Source organism: Vulpes lagopus, chromosome 20, assembly GCF_018345385.1.
Source record: "Vulpes lagopus strain Blue_001 chromosome 20, ASM1834538v1, whole genome shotgun sequence".
Lineage (NCBI taxonomy): Eukaryota > Metazoa > Chordata > Mammalia > Carnivora > Canidae > Vulpes > Vulpes lagopus.
Window position 1 is genome coordinate 5,987,098 of NC_054843.1, and position 20,679 is coordinate 6,007,776.

Here is a 20,679-nt window from a genome sequence, read left to right on the forward strand (position 1 = left end):
CTTTTTTTTTTTTTAACCTCTTTGATCAGTGGTTAAACAGTCTCATTTTTAATATATTGAAGGTGATTTTCTAGGTGTTAATTCAGTCTTAGTCATTAGCCTTTGTGCACACATTCAGTTCACCTGTGAAATTCTGTTTCACTGGCGCGGGACAAAAAGGCAAATCTTTGATTTCCCACTTCTGCACAAGATCTCTCAAACTTTTCTAAATTAACTCATTGCCACATCTGACTCTCTGTTGTCATCTACGGATCAGTTTTATTTTTAAAATCAATTACTAACTAAAATAGAGTATAATAAATTTAGTTTTGTTACCCTAACATTTTTTTAAAAGATTTCAAGCCTTCTAGCTGATTAATTCTATAAAGTCTGCAATAGGCAATCGATTTCCTTTGCAACTAACTCATCTTTACTCTTAAACAGCTCTATCTTACCTCAAGCCTTTGTCCATTTGTGATTCTTTATCATGCACGCAGAATGTAGGGCCACACTGTGTCATATGGGCCAAGGGGACTGAAGGGAGTTGAAAGATGGGCCTGAAAGGGGGTTGTCCTTGGATTACCTGTGCCCTGATGCTTTTCATTAGGGAAGTAATAAAGTAGATTGGAAATCAGTGTTTATTCTGATACCTTATCCTGCCCAATGGTTTGAAATGCTCTGAGATCTCTCAGAAACTTCATTAAACTCAGAAACCAATATTTGCACTGTATGTTAAATTTAAATTTAGAAAAAAGTTCATTAAACAGATACAAGATTACTGGATTCACACTTCATAAAGGTATTATCAGATTTTTAGAAAAAAAAAATTGCAGTGGCCATCACAAGTCTCTGAGAATAAGAATGGCCATTAACAACTTTCCTGGGGATGAGCGATGGCTGTAGAGTGATGAGCTATTAGCTGTTGAAGCAAAGCACAAGTTCTGTGGTGCCCATCACTGAGTGTGTGGGAAGACTTAACGGATGAATTTAAGTTCATCTCTTCAGCCATAAAAGTGACCAAGCTAGTGAGGAACAAGTCTTGATTATGGAATTATTTCAGACCATCTCCTGACCTGAGGTGGCTATTACTGTAGAAGCTGACTTCTCAGTGTTAACTCCAGTGTTCAACTCCCCCAGAAAAGAGAAAAGCATCGGGGGATTAACAGAAAACCTGTTAGCCTACAGTTACCCTCTAAAGAGACTTCCCAGCGTATGGAATCTTTTTGGAAACTTGTGCTTTTGGAGGGATGAATATCTGTGATAATGCTGTTTGCTTCCTGAGTTTTGATCATTTCATTGCTTATCAGTGAAGGGCAGAGAAGGAAGAAGTCATCTTAAACCAGCTCCGAAAAGCCTTACTTGAGAGAGGTTACCATGATTTGCAACTAAAAGGTTTCCCCTCTGTGGATTTATCACCAGCCACAGCAGCCAGTGATGTCAGTACTTCAAAAGTATGTGAAATAGGCCAGTACATTTTCATTTTGATTCAGACATGCTTTCACCTTTTGCCATTCTCATATTTGTTTTTAATATGCCAATGGAAAAAAATAATATTCCAGTGAAAATTCTGATGAGATTAAAAATTCTCATGCTTCTACAGCAATGATGGGAAGTTTATTTTGGATTTAGGAGAACAACTTTGTATTAAGTGTAATTGGAATATGATAAGTCCTTAAAATATAAAAACTAGAGATAATTGCTCTGAGTCAAAACTGTAATGTCTGCATCCAAGTTTCTCTTCACCAGACCGTCTTAGAACACAGTGATACAATTTAAAGTGGTCATCTGGGTAAACTGTGATGGAGTACTACTACCCATGCAAAGTTTTACTCTGTGAAGGAGGTTGCCGCCATACCCAAGTAGGGAATTATTTATAGGGAAGCAGCAATGCCTCAAGCTCTCATTGCTCCCAACCCCGTGACTGACCAACACCATCTGGGACAGTAGGACTTGGGGGATTGTACTGACTTGTTAGTTTTTTTTTTTTAATTTTTATTTATTTATTATAGTCACAGAGAGAGAGGCAGAGACATAGGCAGAGGGAGAGAAGCAGGCTCCATGCACCGGGAGCCTGACGTGGGATTCGATCCCGGGTCTCCAGGATCGCGCCCTGGGCCAAAGGCAGGCGCCAAACCGCTGCGCCACCCAGGGATCCCCTGACTTGTTAGTATTAAGTGACGCTATCACAAATGTATTGTTAGAGCAGTATCCTCCAGAAGTTTTGAGCTTGTGCCCTAACACATAAATTGGACTACTCTCTAACGCTGAATGATCCTGTATATATTTCTAAAAACTGTAGTTTGCTCAAGGGGAATAAAAGCACTTTATAATTTACCAAGTTCTCAGTAATAAAATTAACGCTGACTTATATGTATGCATTATTATTTTTTTTAATTTCCCACACTGTCACTCTTCTGTCTTCCTCAGATTGCTTTTGTCCTTATCCTGTGACATTCCCATTTGAGGTCTGAGCCTAGACTTAGAGCTTCATCAGGTTGCGTGGCTGTGCACAACAGAACTGACTCGCCTATCTCCCCGCCCTTGACCTAGTTCAGATATTTGAAGGTCAGATTTTCTTAAAGGACTTTAAAAGGCCTACTTAGATTTTCTTCTGTAGAATCTTAACTGTTTTCCCTTATTTTGGATTACAAATAAGCATTTATTAAAATGAGTTAGGGTTAGTATTTACTGGGTTCCTAAATTGTGTTAGTACATCAAAAAGGAGTTAGTTGATGCCACTTAAGTCCTTTTGATCCACAGAAGTGTTTGCTTGTGATAGGATTTTATCTCTAACTGGGTATGTTGTTGGGAATGAACTTGGTTATCTACTTCTAGTGTGGTTGCAGCATGCAAGCGGATGTAGTTGAGCGATGCTGGTGTATCCTCGTCCTTTGTAAGTCACATTTCACCCTAATTTTGTTATGTATTTACAAGAACTTTTGTCTGTCATAGCATATTACTTCACATTCCAGTATTTGCCTAACATTGATTTAATGTGCTAAACTGTCGCTTTGGATCTAGAGTTACTTTGCAGAGACCTTAGTTTGTGATTTAAACATTCCTGAGCAAAGGCCCTTCGAAGTAAAACTCCGTGGGCTGCTGTACTCATGGTCTCTGCTGCTTGTGCAAGTGACCGCGCAGAGCCCAGCCAGGCGGGGGAGGCTGTGCTGCCCAGCAGTGTGTGATGATGAGCTTAGCCCGTGAAAATGCCATTTTTGCAATGCCTGATGACCTACGTTGAACAAGACGTGTTCCCCTTAGAAATAGAATTTCAGAAGGGAGAAGTATAGAAGTCACTTAATTGGCAGAAGGGACTGATGTGCTTGTGGGGGGTTGCTTTTTGTACTTAGTTCCTGACCTCCTTTGGGAGAACTCTTAACGTGTCTTGGAGAAAGCAGAGGCACATCTTTGAAGTCCGTTTTTTCAGACTTAAAAAATCTGAAGGGCTTTCCCTTTCGAGAGCAGAAGACTTTTTCTCAAGTCTCAATTAATGAACATGTCAATCGACGGAAGCCCATTTTCACCTGTACTCATTTATGCTTGCTTGGTGGCAGAAGGGCAAACCTCTCCGTTCTTAAAGGAAAAACTAGGAAGGTTGGTGGTGGTTGGGAGCTTCACTGCGATAGAATAATAGCATCACTCGAGAGCTGACACAATGGGTCCTTATTTTCTCGTCCTTAGTGGTGAAAGGGCACAAGTGGCAGAGTCCAGATGTGGAGTGTGGTATCTGAGAGGTCTTAGCCTGTTTTTACCAATGGCTGAATGTCTACAAACGAGGTGGGGTCCCACAAACCCACCTCCCACCCCTCCCAACCCCCCAGCTTGTGTACCTTTAAAGCCATTTTACATAGTTTGACTTAATGTCCCCAAGGCTAGGTTGCCAACAGATAAAGGCCTAGCATTCGGGGGCTGATGGACACCGGGTGCATTTTTATCAAGAAATACAGGTTTTGCCTGCTACCTAGAAGTGGGGCATTCCTGTGAAACTTCATAAGCCAAAATGGCATAAAGCAAAGATGCAATTACCATTAATGTATATGGAAAAAAAAATTGGAAGGCATTTATTTGCAGACCCTGAAAAGTCACCTCTGGTTGCACTGATACCTTAGGACACATCTTCACTAACGGATGCACGAAATCAGTGTGGATGAAGCCCAGATGCTCAGACAGTTCAAGAGCTCTGGTGGCAGGGGGAGGAGCTTGGTGGGCTGCTCTTTGTTCAGGTGTGTGCTGCCTCTGTAGAGGCTCCCTGAAAAACCAACACCAAATGCCATATTGCCCCCACCTTTGTGTGTGTTAATGGAAATCCTCTTCAATTTCTTTTGTGGCTAGCAAAACCAAGTAGGTCTTTTGTAAAAGCGAAGAGCTTAATGTGAACTTTCAAAAAGCGGAGAACACCCGCACTTTTGCCCTAGAAGCGTATTAATTGATCCTGTATTTGAAGTTTGAAAATCTGGCTTTGAGACATTGGCAGAAATAAAAATGATTCGAGCCCACCTAAGCTGTTAAACGTGGAGTGGTGGGCGCATCATCATGTGGCACATCATGTGGCTCCTCACTCAGCACAGCTAGCGTGGATCCCAAGGCACACTTGGGAAAATTGCCTCTCCGTAGTGGCTTTCGTCCTGTCCTTTGTCTGATGGATCCCTCCAAGGTTCCTAGCTCAGCAACAATAACACTTCTCAATGGAAGCTTTCTTGCCCCATGACTGTTCTGTTTTTCAAGTGCGTTTCTCACGCTCCATACCGCCCCCCCCCCTTTTAGTTTTTACAGAAAGTAAAGTTAATATGTGTGGACTTTGTTTTAGAATCTTTATCCTGATCCCTCGATGCCTGGCATATACCCAGCTCAGAAAATATTTGAATAGTAAGGAAACCAGGATTTAATAATTTGTTATGAAAAATGGATCTAGGACTAAAACCGTATTTTAGATAAAACTAACAGGCAGTTCCTTTTTATCTACTGCTTCATGTGTGTTTTGACTAAAGGCTGATGGGATGAAAACTTCAGGGACCTTCTTGAAGCAGAGCTGATGCCGCGTCCGCATAGTCATAATGGCATTGCCTTCTCTTTGAGGTTCTAGGAAAATTATCTCAGAACTCCTGTTGAATATCCTAAAGTAGTTCAACAGAGAATATCTGAAGTGATACCAAGAATTTAGTGCTTTATGATGCTCAAGGTACATTCTCACAAACCTGATACTGTTGAGACAGTTGTCCTTCCAGATTAGAAAGTATGCCAGGTGGCGTAACTACCCGAGACTTCCTTTTGTTGATCAGGAAATAGGAGGTTCAGTGTCAAGAACATGTAGTATCACTCACTGATGAGAATCACCTAAGTTTTTTACTTATTTAGCAATGTGAGTAGTTTTAAAATTTACCATTTAGGAATGTGTTATTGAGGAATTGTAAAATCTTGTGTTAACAAGGTTTTTGCATTTACATGAACTTTCACTCATTTTTCAGAATCTGTTCCTAGAGACAGAGAACCCAATACAAAAATGAGAACATGCATGCATAATCAGAAGGCTGCAGTGCAAATGCCTAGTGAGACTCTGAAAGCAAACATGGTGCCTGAGAAAGTTCTCCGCAGATGTGCCGCTGTGGCTGCAAATAAAATAAAAATAATGAGTAATCTAAAGGAAACGATTTCAGGACCAGAAAATGTCTGGATTAGGAAGAGCAGCAGAAAGCTGCCCCATCGAAATGCTTCTGCTGCGGCTAAGAAAAAATTACTGAGTGTTTATAAAGAGGATGATACAACCAGAAATTCTGACAGTGAAAAAGAGCTAGAAGACACTAATAGCAAAATGCCTTTTTTAAGGCGGTTCAGATCCTGGAAAGAAACCGCATAATAGTGACCATGGAAATGTGGAAGTGGGATTTGAAAGCAATCAGGGGCCACAAGAAAACTGGCGGTTGCATTCTGCTCTGAGCGCCAAAGTTAATCCCTCGTTGGCACCTTTTCCAGGGATTTTCTAAAAGCCATAACCCAGCAGGTCACAGTGGGAGGAAGCCTTCCTTCCAGGGAGCCTTTGTACAGAAACCCACTACAGAGAATCTGAGGGGGGAACAGACGTTGAAGCCTGTAGTGCAGAGGTGGAAAGAAGAGACAAGTGGCCTGTCCTAAGGCTGTTCCTTTCCAGAAAGGAAGGGCGTTGAGGAAAGATCTTGATTCCTTAGAGGAAGAAAATAATGGGAAATGCACAGGGTCTGTAGCAAAAACTTCAAGGCCTGAAAAAAAATGTCAACATCACAACCTAATGCTAATTTTGAGGGTTCTGCATCAGAGAATAAAAATTCAGACCAGCATGGCTACGGTGTCATTACTGAGAAGTAAGAGGGAAAACTCTAAGTAGGCACATTTCCAGAGGAAGTGCCATTGAGCCTATTTGACCAAGCAAATACTTTAATATTAAAGACCCAACCCCTATAGTTCACAACTTCAAAAGCCAAAAAGCAAACTAGAAGGACCTGGGGATTCATTGATGGGGATGGTGATACGCGAGCTCTGAAGTAGAGTGGGAAACAGGCAATTAGTGAAAACCCATTAATGTCTTATTTTGTCTATAATATTGGAATTCATACTGAATGGTGACCTCTTGATACGAGTAATTCAGGGAATATATATTTTTCTATGAAGGCAATGAATGTGACTATCACAACTTCTTTTCCTCATTTTTACTTGCACATAACAGCATTTACGGAGATGCCGAAACGTGCCTCATGATAGGCAAGGTCTTAGGTTTAATCAGTTAGAAAAGGTACAGATGAAGATCAAAACAGTCATATTTTTGGATGATAACAGTGACATCCTCTTACATTTCTCTACAGCACCTTAAAAATTAGTACTTTATGAACACTTTTAGCAAATTAATTACAGTCTCATCACAACAAACTTAATGGCAGCATGTATTGGCTCTTCCATTGTGGCCTTTGCTAGGATTAGAAAATCTGATCTTGATACTGTAAAGAATTCTTTGCAATGAGGTTTAATTTGTTAACAGGTATTTGTTGAAGTTAAGATCGCCAGATTAAATGAATGCACTGTTAAACCTTTTTTAACACAGTAACATGCTATTGAAAAAGTGAATTGTTAGAAGCAAGTTGTTTTCCCATTTAAAATTATCTGTGAATATTAATATATGATTTGCATGTGTAAATCTGAAAAAAGTAAAATATAGAAACCTAAGAGTTTCTATTCTTTTTTTCATTAAAAGACTAATGTAATGCATATATTTTGGTTATACAGATAGACCCAAGTGTCTAGATTACTTGAGAAATTTGTGGTTGCATGTCTGCTTAAAAAAAAAGGCGTTTTGTCGTTTTTGTTTTTTTTTTTTTCTTCCCCTTAGCATAAGCCGGAATATTTCTAACCTACAGAGTCTGTGTCCTTTGCTCTGTTAATATATACTTTCATCTGAAATACCGATACCAGTATCTTGTTACTACAGGTGAGGAAAGGAAGAATTCCTAATAAACTAATATTTTTAGGCGCATGGGGTTTGATTTTTGATTGCTAATGAAATGTTTAAATCTATTTCCTCTCCCATATTTACCCTTAATTCTACAGAAATTTCTCACTGGGGATGTTCTATCCTCAACAAATACCATAAAATGAATATATTTAAATATCAGCTAAGATTCTTTTTTGCAAAATTTGTCAGTTTCTGTGTAATCAAATAATTTGTTTTGAATTTACAGTGTTCTGTGATGGGGTTAATTTCCAGAAGGTGTCACCAGCCTTCTTTCATAACAGAATCTCTGCTGGTATAGTGTTTAAATTGAACATCTGTTTGCCTTTTTTTTTTCTCCTTAAGTGCTTTGCCTAAACTTACTGTAACTGCATGAAGTAGCATTTGTTGAAAACTTAACATTATTGTAAAACTCTGAAGTGTACACAAAATTTAAATCACGGCCAAATGTATTATGATTACCCTGCTCATAATTTCAATCAGCTTTCTAGAAATGATTTCTTCATAATGTAATTGTGAAATCAAATCGCGGTAAATTTCACTGATAAATATGACAAGTTAGTTACTCGACAAAAGGACTAAGACAACGTGATAGCCAAACATCAACATCCTTTTTATTCTGCAATTCAGGCATCCTATAAAATACAAAATAGCCCAGGAGTCTCCATGCAGCTTAGAAACATCAGCCTGGTAATCTTGCTAACAGCTAGCTACACACCAGGTTTCCTAAGCTCTCACCGGATTGCAATTTGGTCATGTACTGTTGATGCTTACATGTTCAAATTCTGCTTCAAAACCCGAATCTTTATTTTGCAGTAATATGTAAAATCGCTAAGGCGGATTTAATGTAAATGTTCTTGTTGATACTATTTCTCCACGTCTCAAAGCAAGGTACTTGTAGCAGCTTTCGGAGATTTCTTCTGAATACCTCAAGCAGCCCTGCCTGACCCCAGACGAGCACTCGGCAGGTCGGGGCAGTGCTGCTCAGTGATGCACAGTTTTGCGCAGTGATGCAGTGTTGCACAGTGCTGCGCAGTGCTGCAGTGCTGCGCAGTGTTGCACGGTGCTGCGCAGTGTTGCACGGTGCTGCGCAGTGCCGCACAGTGTTGCACGGTGCTGCGCAGTGTTGCACGGTGCTCCGCAGTGCCGCACAGTGTTGCACGGTGCTGCGCAGTGTTGCACAGTGCTCCGCAGTGCTGCCCTGTGTGGCGCAGTGCTGCACCGTGTCCTCTGTTTTCGGTGCAAAGCCAACGGGAAGGGATTTTTACGTTTCACGGCCAGGAGTCCTGGACGCGGCCCTTGGCTCGGGCGGGCGCGGCCGCCGCCCCGCACACTCCGCCTCCCAGCGCGCTCTAAAGAACAGGCCGATTCGAGAACTGCATTCTTTGCTCATTAGCGAAGAGGAGAAGGCGGAAGTAAATTTTGTATCGGAAACGGCCACGTTTTAAAAAAAAAAAAAAGTAACTATTTTTGCATTCTCATGAACTCTTCCGGATCGGCTTGACAATCATCCGCTTTTGAAATGTGAAATTCTTATTGCCGCAGTAAAAGTCGCATTTTATACCACCACGAAGCGCTGTGTTTCTTCCCTCCCTCGCCCCCCGCCCCCGGCATCCCGCAACGAAGAAGGGGCGCGGACACGGCTGGAGCCCGGGAGGGGCGGGAGGGGCCGCGCGCCGAGGCACCTGCGGGGTTAGGGACGCCCCGCCCCCCGCCCCCCGCTCGCCTCTCTAGCCCGTAGTCATCCCACCTCTCGGTGTCCCCGCGGGCTTACGGTCCGGTGCGCGTGCGCGCGCGGGGGGGCGTGGCGGGAGGGCGGTGCGGGGGCGTGGCGAGGCCCGGCCGGGGGGCGGGGCGCATGCGCCGTGCTGGGGCGCCGCGGCCCGGCCGGGAGGTGGTGAGGGCGGCATGGCGGCCACGTTCTTCGGCGAGGTGGTGAAGGCGCCGTGCCCGAGCCGGGACGGAGGACCAGGAGGAGGAAGAGGAGGGCAGGAGGGAGACGGCGGAGGACAGGGAGGTCCGGCGGCAGCTGGCGCGGAAGCGGTGAGGCCGGGTCGGTGGCTCGAGCGCGGGCCCCCCCCTTCCCGGGCGGCCGTCGCGGGCGTGGCCGTCGGCCTCGTAGCGTCCGTCTCGGGATCCGTAGCAGGTGGACCAGCCGCCTCTCTAAGCGGTGGGAGAGGACCGTAGGTGACCCCTGACCCCGGCCGGGTCACGTGCGTCGGGCCGGTGACGGTCGCGCCGCAGGTGCTTTGTCCCCCAGCCCGTGGGGCCCCGGTTTGCAGAACGCGCCTGGGACGCTGCAGGCATCTTGTTGCGAAGGTGCAGTTAGGACCCCGGACACACGTTTTAGACCCCGTGGCCGGGGGGTGACCAACGGGACGTTGGACAGCGACTTCGTGGAAGTCGGAGGCCTGACCTGGTGCGCACATCGCGTGGAGAGCAGCGCCTCCTCCTCACCCCGGCTGAGGCTCCTGGACCCGAATGAAAGGCGTTCCACGCCCTGCGTGTGTCTCACTTAACCTGGGTGCCCATTACCTGCGCTCTGCAGATGCATCTTCCTTTATTTTATTTTTTAAAGATTTTACTTATTTATTCATGAGAGACACAGGCAGAGGGAGAAGCAGGCTCCACGCAGGGAGCCTGACGTGGGACTCGATCCCGGGTCTCCAGGATCACGCCCTGGGCTGAAGGCAGGTGCTCAACTGCTGAGCCACCTGGGCGTCCTGATGGATGTTCTTTTAGAGGTGCGGTCAGGTGCAAGCAAGTTCAGTATTTGGCTGGTAGAAAGGAGGCTTTCTTTCTTTCTTTTTACTTTTTTTTAAGATTTTATTTACTTATTCATGAGAGACACAGAAAGAGAGGCAGAGACACAGGCAGAGGGAGAAGCAGGCTCCACGCAGGGAGCCTGACGTGGGACTCGATCCCGGGGTCTCCAGGATCACGCCCTGGGCTGAAGGCAGGTGCTCCACCACTGAGCCATCTGGACGTCCCGATGGATGTTCTTTTAGAGGTGCGGTCAGGTGCAAGCAAGTTCAGTATTTGGCTGGTAGAAAGGAGGTGTTTGCTCTTTCTTTGTTTCTTTCTTTTTCTTTTCTTTTTTTTTTTTTTTAAGGTTTTGTTTACTTATTCATGAGAGACACACACAGAGAGAGAGGCAGCGACACAGGGAGAAGCAGGCTCCATGCAGGGAGCCCAACATGGACTCCATCCCGGGTCTCTAGGATCAGGCCCTGGGCTGAAGGCCGCGCTAAACCGCTGAGCCACCCGGGCTGCCCCGCACTTGCGGTTGCTTACTGCCTGCTGTACCCACCTGTCCCGCCTTTCGGGGATGCTAAGATGGTTCAGTGAGTCGCGTGGACCTCGCTTGTGGAGTCCTCCGTGAACTTTGCATTCAGACGGGAATAGCGTTGCCCGAATCTCTTGTTCCTTAGGTGATAATCCCATTCTTTCTGAAATTAAAGCCTGCCTATTGTTTATTACAAAGTCATGCCTCTAGTGTCCTTTCTCTCGTAATACAGCACTAATTGGATCTAAGTTGCCTTTTTTTTTTTTTTTTTTTTTTGGGTCTTTTGTTTCTTCTGTTAGGGAGGTGCGGCTCTTTCGAAGACAGACAAAAACATCTTTGGAAGTTTCTCTGCTGGAAAAATATCCTTGCTCCAAGTTCATCATTGCTATAGGAAATAATGCAGTAGGTGAGTAGACTTGTGTTAGATTGGACTTCTGTTGATAGAACAGAAGCCATGGGAGGTGGGTGGGAGGGATGGGGTGACTGGGTGGTGAGCATTAAGGAGGATGCTTGATGTGATGAGCACTGTGTTCTGTGGTGCTGATGAATCACTGACCTCTACCCCTGAAACTAATAATACAGTATATGTTAACTAAATTGAATTTATTTTATTTTATTTATTTTTTAAAAAAGATTTTATTTATTCATGAGATAGAGAGAGAGAGAGAGAGAAGCAGAGACACAACACAAGCAGAGGGAGAAGGAGGCTCCATGCCGGGAGCCCGAAGTGAGACTCAACCCTGGGTCTCCAGGATCATGCCCTGGGCTGCAGGCGGTGCTAAACCGCTGAGCCACCCAGGGATCCCCAACTAAATTGAATTTAAATAAAAAACTTAAAAAGGAAAAAAAAGAACACAATCCAAAGTTACTTATTTCTTTACATCATAAAATATTTCAAATGTCTATTACTTTTTTTAGAAAAAGTTAAAGCAGAAAGTTGACTTAGAAAAGGCTACAGTTTTTGAGTAAACTTTGAGTAATATCTGTGCCTCCTCATGTGATACCATCTTTTTAAGAAACCTAAAAAATAAGATTTAAAGAAAGTGTTCTTTGGTTCAGGAAGTTGTAAATCCTGGGAACTGGGTTTACGGTTTGTTCCTGTATCCACGTTTCCTCCGGCTTCTGGGCCTGTTTGGGCCAGACTTCAAGGGACAGAGGGGGCATGTGTATATGGCCCCCTTGGAGCCATGGTTCTTCAATGTTCTTGAATTAACAGGCTCCTTTGAGAACATGATGAGAGCTCTAAAAATAACAGTGATGGTCTCTAACGTTTTTGAACACTTCAGTGTGAAGGTCTGCACATACATGACTGACTCCATTTGATAGATTAATGTCAGAACAGTGCAGAGCTCAGCTGAACAGTGTACACGTGCAAGTGCACAAACCTGTGTCATTTTACAGCTAAAATGTACAGCCTGTCATTTCACAGGCTCTGGGGGTGGGCATTCGGGATCTCTGGTGAAGTAGATCTCTTCCCCGGTCAGGTAGCCCTAGTGCTTGCAGGACATAGTAAGTACCTGGTAAGTAACTACTGACTCGTTTATATGAAGTTCTACCCTCCTAAAATTTTCCAGCCAAGTGCAAACTTCATGAAAGTGTGGTAAAGCATGTCAGTAAATCTGTGTTGTCAGGTCCTCCTCTGAAACCATCTGTACTTACGGCATGGCCTTTAATTTCTTGAGGCCTCAGTTTCCTTTTCTGCTAAGTGGTGCTGTAAGGTCAGTGGTCTTACAGACTCTCCTAGAGTAACTTGAAATTATTTTTGGTTATAGAATATGCAACTTGCAGAACCAGGCACTAACTTATGTGAATTGTTTTTCACAGCATTTTTGTCATCATTTGTTATGAACTCAGGAGCCTGGGAAGAAGTTGGTTGTGCTAAACTCTGGAATGAATGGTGTAGAACAACAGACACTACACATCTGTCCCCTGCAAAGTCCTTCTGTATGTTTTATCATCTAAAATCGAATCCCTCGGTATGTGGGACTTGGATGCTTCAGGGGGAGCCATTTAGGCGTCATTCATGTGTTCATTTGAATTTCATGTTCCTGTATATCTGCTTTTGGGCTGAGGAATTCTGCCTGTAGGCAGTGCTAGTGCCCTGTATTATTTGTATAAATATTAACATGGCATACACAGTGTTGGTAAAGCTCCTAGGAAGTTCTGATAGAACTTTGTTAGAAAAAAGCCATAGATTGTGGACATTCAAATTTTGCTGTCATTCAAAAAATTATTTCACGTGGTATCTCTGACTGTGCAAAAATGTGTTCACTCTGTAAAAGCTGGAAGTTCAGTATGCCCAGTATTTAGCAAATGCCTGGTACGTCCTAGAAACTCAGTTAATGTTTGTTGAACAAAAGAATGCTCTGTGCATTCTAAGCATAATTCTCTTGACAGTTGAGCTTTTACCCTACCTCATTTGTCCTGATTTTTAAGTCCTAAGAGTCATTCTATAGCCAGTGCTGAGTGATTTCCTTGTGTCCTGTGCATTCAAATCTTAATCTTGGGTCCATTCAGAGAACACAACATAGTGGGTGATGTGAGAGTCAGGCAGATGAGGTGACCTGGCAGGTGATGTGTCTCCCCATCTGCTTGTCTGACAGAGAACTATTCTGTACTTGCTGAGCACTTGAACAAGGGCCAGGGCAGGGGTTCAAACGATGGAAGAAGCCACTGATTCCCTAATGTTATAATTTGGCTTATTTTAACTAGGTAAGGACCAAATATTAGCCTTGTAAACTGTAAGGTCTTATTTTGTAATACTTACAGTTTTTTTTAACATGTATTCCAAAGTTACTTAAGTTTCCATAAGGATTTTTTTTTTTTTTTCCATAAGGATTTTTATGTACATCCAGCATTTATAGGAAATAATAATGAAACTAAGCATGTTTTTGATCTGGTCTTTAATTAGAAAAGTTGCACTTTAGAATAGATTGTGAAGGTCCAGTAAGGAATTTTGGTCACCTCGTCTAGTTGTACCATTTATTAGGTATCTTTTGATTATGCAGAACCTGCTTGTGTAGTCTTTACATATCTAGTCTTTTTCTTTTCCCCCCACACGCCCGTGTACCTTTTTTCCCTTCTGTGATCCCCTTGGGTAATTGTTAGCATTTCTGGCAGTGTTTTAGTAGAAGACATTGAGTTCTCTGGGTAGTATCATTCTAGGAGCATTGATAATCAGGAATCCATCCTTTAATGGCATTGTGGCATTACAGATTATTTCATTTTGAGCGTATAGGTTGGAACTTGGTTTCTAAAATAATACTATCTTCACAGGCATCAGTACCATTTTAGAATGCCATTTGGACTGAGTTGCTGTCAGACTGGCATTCACTAGCATTTGTGTAATACTTAGTTTTACAGTATTTATGTTTATTTTGCATTTGGTCTTCACAGTGTGTGACACCCAGAAGGGCAGCAGGCCTGGTATCATTCCTGTATCATAAAGAAGACTCTGGTAGCTTTTACTGGTAGTATCTTAAGTGCCTCCTATGCAAACTTTTGTGGTCACTCCATTCCTGTGTACTTCGTTCTCCTGTTAACTGCCAGTAGTGGCTTCATTTTTAAATTTTAAAAATAAAGAAGCCAACAGCAAATTCAGAAAGCAAATGTTATCTAAAGGTTATTTTAGAATTCAAATGATATGTATATGGTGGTAACTTGGGGTATGTATAAAATTCATTTGACCTGACAAAAAACTTGGAATATGATTTTTTTTTTTTTTTTTGGAATATGATTTTCTAGGTTGTCCTCTGTCAGTGCAATTGCTACGTTGCTGAAGATCAGCAGTATCAGTGGCTAGAAAAGGTAAGAAGGGAATGAAGACTGGTGGGCTGCTTTTTTTTAAGGGTTCAGTATCTTAACACTTGAGCCTACACAGTCAAATATGGAAGCAGGGAAGTCTTTGTTTTTTTCTTAAAAATACTGTAGTAATTTGTTACAGAATATCAAGAATAGAAACAGATTTAACAAATTAATCAATGTGCTAAAGATTTAGATCATAGAAGCCTAAAACAGTTGAATTCTTCCTATCTACCGTATTGTTACATTTGAAAGAAAAACAGGCTACTCCCGTGAAACAGAACAAGGGCATGGCTAGTGGTGCAAAATGGCCTGACAATGTGGACTGGTGGCCTGACCATGCAGTCTGGTGGGAGATGTGGACTGGAGAGATGCTGGCTGGGGATGTGTGCTGGGGATACAAACTGGAGAGATGGGTACTGGGGGTACAGGCTGGAGAGATGCAGGCTGTAAAGATGTGGGCTGGGGATGTGGGCTGGATATAGGCTGGAGAGATGCGCACTGGGAGTATAGGCTAGAGAAATGTGGGCTGGGGATGACTCTGGGCTTTGAGGCAGGAAACAGATGGGAGCTGGATTCAGAGGGTTGGCACTCAGCTGCTACTTGTTCCAAATTCCAAAATATTACATCAGTTTGTCTTAGGATGGCTTAATTGAGTCTTCATTTTATGGGAAAACTGTGCATGTTACATGCCCAATAAAACATACTTTTCAGTGAAGAATTTAGGAGTTTTAGAGAATAATCATAATTTTGGCAGGTGCGTATTATTTATAAATGAAGTAGGTCTTATATATGTATATTTCAGCAACATTTCAGCTTAAATTTTAGGTATATTTCTTAGGTATTAAAATTAAATTCATTGGAAATAAAAAATTTGGCGTACACTTGTTTTAAACCAGATTGGCATACTTGAAAACATTTTTAAAAAGTTACTAAATACGCTTTATTAAATGAGGAATTATTCAAGAAGGTCTGTGATCCTTTTCACAATCACATGTGATTTTGTGTTATGTAGTGGTGTCTATTTTTCTGAGGAGAGTCCATAGCTTTCCTGAGTTCTCAGAAGAGGAGGAAACCGCTTTGTTAATTTGTGTTTTTTATTTTAAGTAGGATGACTGTTCCATCAAAACTGTTATTTTTGTACTCTGGGACAAGTTTTCTCTTCCAGACTTTAAAAATTTTTTAATCAGTATTTTTTTTTCCTTAGGGACACTCTTTGTTTCCCCTTGCTGTTTGGTTTCTATCAGCCACAAAATCCTTAATACCACATACAGTCTAACGGAATGGTCAAGTGTGGATTCAGACTATAGGTGTTGTAGGGAGAATGATAAATTAGGGCTTGTGAGTAATGTATTTTTTAGATGGGATGTACCTGCTGAAGTTAACTATTTTGTGTTTATTTACAAAGCTGTGAGCTAATGAAATTAGTCTTACAAATGGTAAGACTCATTAATGGTGTGTAAAATCTTTAGTTCTGTTGTTACTGGAAATAGCCATTTTCTTCTTTTCATAAAATATTTCCCAACAAGATGGAATGGCCTAAAGTCTACTTTTTTCTTTAAAAAAAAAAAAAAAAAGCTTTTTTGTTTACATCACCATAGATTTTAAAAGCTGAAAAGGGTCCTTGGAACTTCATGAAATACACACTTAGGAGGAAATAAAGGTCTAGAGTGATTGAAACTTGCCTGTAAGTGAAATAACTTAAGTGCATTTAAGAATTAAGGCACTGATACAACACCATTATGAATATACTTTGTGGCTTAGAAGCATCTTCATTAAAGTGTTCTTGAACACATGAGTACATGGATTAGAGAAGGGGGGATCACTTCATTTTGCCAATACACTGCTGGTCTGAATGTGCTTGAGAGTAAAGCAGTGTTCTAAGAAATAATCTGTACTAGAATAGGTCTCTTCTTCATCAAGCAGCTGGTTTACCCTAGAAGCCAGTCCTGGTGTTATCACAGGACTACTGCTTAGGTGGGTAGTATTGTCCTCAGCTGAGGAATGTGACTTAGAAAGATCACCATACTGGAAGGTGACAAAACCAAGATCAAACCCCGGTGAGGGGACAGCAAAGCCTGTGTTCTGTTTTTCATTGGACACCTCCACCTGGATACTACTGTGAATGGTGTTAGGTAAAGAGCTAGAGGAATGTTTCTATTCTGTAACAGAATTATGTGTATGTTTTAATTAGGTCAATTTTGCCTTAGGTCTTTGGTTCTTGTCCGAAGAAGAATATGCAAGTAATGATTCTCACGTGTCGACATGTTACTGACTATAAAACTTCAGAATCTACCAGCAGCCTTCATTCTCCTTTCCTGAAAGCCCTAAAAACACAGAATTTCAAAGAGCCTCCATGCTGTCCACTGCTTGAACAACCAAATATTGTACATGATCTTCCTGCAGCAGGTGGTATCAAAATTTGCAACATTTACATTATATCTTGTTGCTTTGTTGGTTATTGGTTATTACTTTGACTATTAAGGTCTTTTTAAGGTAGTTCATTCATGATGATTGATACCAGTGTATTGCTATTAATCTTTAATATCTATTGTTCCTAGTATGTTGTGTTTGGTTTGAGTTTTTTTTGTTTTTTTTAAAGATTTTATTTATTTATTCATGAGAGACACAGAGAGAGACTGAGACACAGGCAGAGGGAGAAGGAGGTTCCCTGTGGGGAGCCTGATGTGGGACTCGATTCTGGGATCCCAGGATCAGGACCTGAGCCAAAGACCGATTCTCAACCACTGAGGCACCCAGGTGCCTCTGGTTTGAGTTTAACATTGTTTAGACACACAGTTATGATGTGAGAGTAGGTCAGGGTTCTTTTTAGATTTTTATTTATTTATTCATGAGAGACACAGAGAGGCAGAGACACAGGCAGAGGGAGAAGCAAGCTCCATGCAGGGAGCCCAATGCAGGACTTAATCCTTGGACCAGGATCACGCCCTGAGTCGAGGCAGGCACTTAACCGCTGAGCCACCCGGGCTGCCCTAGGGCAGAGTTCTTAACGGTTAGGTTGGAGAGTTGCTCTGGTTCTTTTTGATTTGTGATAACTAATCATGTGAGCCAATGTTAAATATAAATCATTGGTGCATGAAAAGTGGATAAAGTATGTTTTCATTGTCAAAATAAGTTACTGAATCTTGATAGTTTCTTTACTATTTTTTTATTCCTGTTGCTAATTATACTCTAGCATCACATCGAAATGAAATTGTCACTTACTTTTTGATAGCTAATATGTTATATAATTGTTATTTGTTAGTAAGTGTTTTTTTCCCCTTAAATGTTGTTTATTGGAATAAATGGCTAATTTATATTATTCAGTAAAATTTTAATCTTGTACTTACTTAAGCTATGTCTCAGTATATTCAGGAAATGCAAAATAATATTTTCAGAGTGAGAAATTACTTAGGGAAAATAATTGGCTTTGAAAGAAAATACGCATTTATAAATGGTTTGATATAGCAGTGAACACTTTGAAGGAGGCAACACAGACAACTGATTTTAAAAGTATCCTTTATTGTTTAGAGGTGTTTAGTTTAAAATCACCTAGTAGAAGACTGAAGTGGGCTTTTCCTTGTGTTACTTAGTTCTGAGTTACTGCCAAGTGTGGAAGATCCCTGCAGTTCTGTACTTGTGTTACACTGATGTGATGAAGTTAGACCTGATCACAGTGGAAGCTTTCAGGCCTATCCTTTCTTCCAGAAGCTTGAAAGGTTTGGTTAAGGTAAGGTTTCAGCTCATTGACTAATAGCTGAGTTAGAACGAATTTAATAACAAATGGTAAATTTATGGTACCGATTTAAAAGTTAAGCAACACTTAGAGATCTTTTTTTCTTAAAGTGTTCTGGTCTGGCACTTTGAATTAGATTGTCACCCTCTCTTTTATATGTACTTCTGTAACTGGAGAAATGTTTTGTTCAAGCTTTTTCATGGTAGATCAGTGCAGTGCATTGATATAAATCCCAGACGGCTCTATAGAAAGATGCTTTGACTGTTTAGGAAGTTTCTGTAACTAATTCATTTGGAAGGTTGTAATACTTAAGAAGGCATTTTTGAGCACAGCATGGATCAAATTATGAACATTCACTTAATTTTGCATGGGACTGGCTGTGTGAAGGCGAGATAAACCTGTTTCCTGCTGTCCATTTGTATGTGTCCGTGAGCTCTTTCCCAGAAAAGTTTTGCCTGTACTTCCAGATAGTTTAGGAACTCCCATCCTTTCCCTAAGAGACTTGCTGAAAGTGCGTGGATCCTGGGTGAGAACTTGTCTTGTACAGGGAAGAGACTACACCAGCGTTCCCCAGAGGGAGTCCTCTTTTAGTCTGGAATGGCCATTGGTGTTAAGACACGTTTTCTGGCAAGGTCTGTTGGACTTAGCTTGTTTCACAGACCTCATTAAATTCGTTTGCTTGCTAGATGATCAGCTCCGGGGGATTGGACCGCCTTTTTCCATTTTGGTATCCCCAGGTCATCATGTACCTGGCATATAGGAGAATGCATGCCCAGCCATTTGTTGAATTAGTAAAAATTAAAACTAAGTTTGTATAATTCAAGCATAATTTCAAATTAGCTGGAGTCATGGATAATCTTTCTGACAAACTGAGTTATTTTATAGTTAACGCTGCTTTCAGAGTATGTTTGGTTTGCTAATAGTTTGGTTTGCTTCTGTGGCTCATGGTCTGGCTCTTCCCACTGCATCGTGAGAGCAGGGCCTGTGGCTGTTTTGTTCCTGGTGTGGCGCGGTGCTCCGCACGCAGGCGCCCCAGAAGCACTGGCACTTGTTGGGAGAATTGTAAATCATCATGTGGAGTTTAAGTCCACTTTCGTCTTTTAGGAGTATTCCTTTTATTTATTTTTCTTTTTTAAAAAAATATCATTCATTCATGAGAGGCAGAGAGGCAGGTAGAGGGAGAGGCAGGCTCCCTGCGGGGAGCCCAATGCAGGACTGGATCCCTGGGCCCGGGATCACTCCCTGAGCTGAAGGCAGACGCTCAACTGCTGAGCCACCCAGTCCCTAGGAGTATTGTTTGAAGAGGGCTTGGAGATAACTCCTTTTAACCTATTCATTTCTCCCTGGAAAGAATTATTTGCGGAGGGTGCAGTGGCCATTTGAAGAGTGCAGTTGTCTCTCAAACGTGAGCAGACACGGTCGTCCTGAGTTCACTCCTAGTCTCTTGATCTGAGGGTGGCATGCAGTCAGTGATATGGAATTTTCTTGAGTGCCTCCAGAGCCATTTTAGTACCGCAGCCTGGAGGCGGTGCAGGCCACTTACTGTGCCTGCCAGATGGAGGAGAGCACGCAGTTGCATGCCTGCCAGAGCAGGGTGAGGTTCATATGAGGAGAGGTGGCAGTTGAGCTGGATCTGAAAGATGGATCCTCATGGGCAGAAGTGGGCAGAGGGGAGCGGGGAGTGCAGGAATGGGCAGGGCCAGAGTGCCTCTGAGGAGAGCGAGTGCGGAACTGGGTTCAGAGGGGTGGGAGGGCTCCTGTGGGAGAGAGGCTGGTTAAGACAACTTAACCAGCCTGGTTAAGTGAGAGGCTGGTTAAGTGACTCTGGAGTGTCACTTCCCGCCAGAGGTCTGGGACCTCTGGGACGGCGGTGTGGAGGCTGTGAGACACCACCAGAGAGTTTTGGGCAAGGGGAGGGACAGGCTTTGATGTTTCATCTACTTCAACACTTTGGGGTACTGAGATGCTCAGATGTGTTACCTCCTGAAAGAGGAGATTCAGGGCAGGGCCTGGTCCCTTTGCCGGTGCCATTCTTTGTTTACGTCCTGACAGGATAGGGATTCTAACTGAATTCTCCATCTCACTGTACTGACGATTTTTTTCTTTTCTTCCAGAATATTCCCCAGAGCACAGAAATATTGAAGAAATTGATGACAACGAATGAGATTCAGAGTAACATTTACACATGATTCCAAAGATTGCTTTGTATCAAGTGTGTTATTACCTATGCGTTCCTTCAAGGGAAGCAGCAGTATGGTTTTGTTGGTTACTTTTTTTTCAGGGGGGTACTTTGGAGGTGTTCAAACAGAATAAACTTATTTTAAATTCATTGTAGTTTTAGTTCCTTTTTTATGGTGGTGCCCTGGACAACTGGAATAATCCAGATGCTTTTCTTTGTCCACT

The 20,679-nt window shown here is 42.3% G+C and overlaps 2 protein-coding genes across 4 annotated transcripts in view; both read left to right on the plus strand.

The window, feature by feature from the left end:
• BRWD1 (bromodomain and WD repeat domain containing 1) overlaps positions 1-9,019 on the plus strand; it is a 124,477-nt gene extending 115,458 nt beyond the window's left edge. For all 3 annotated transcript variants that reach the window (XM_041735251.1, XM_041735249.1, XM_041735248.1), the window contains one exon: positions 5,445-9,019. In XM_041735251.1, the coding sequence (XP_041591185.1) occupies positions 5,445-5,833 (389 nt within the window). In that variant the 3' untranslated portion in view covers positions 5,834-9,019. The remainder of the gene's footprint in view (positions 1-5,444) is intronic.
• A 342-nt stretch (positions 9,020-9,361) lies between these two features.
• On the plus strand, positions 9,362-20,605 carry PSMG1 (proteasome assembly chaperone 1). The gene is given in 8 exon segments (XM_041735252.1): positions 9,362-9,403; positions 9,405-9,496; positions 11,039-11,145; positions 12,564-12,715; positions 14,484-14,546; positions 16,751-16,949; positions 18,134-18,270; positions 20,391-20,605. Coding segments are annotated over 8 exon segments (867 nt in total). The 3' UTR covers positions 20,466-20,605.
• The last annotated feature ends 74 nt before the right edge of the window (positions 20,606-20,679 follow it).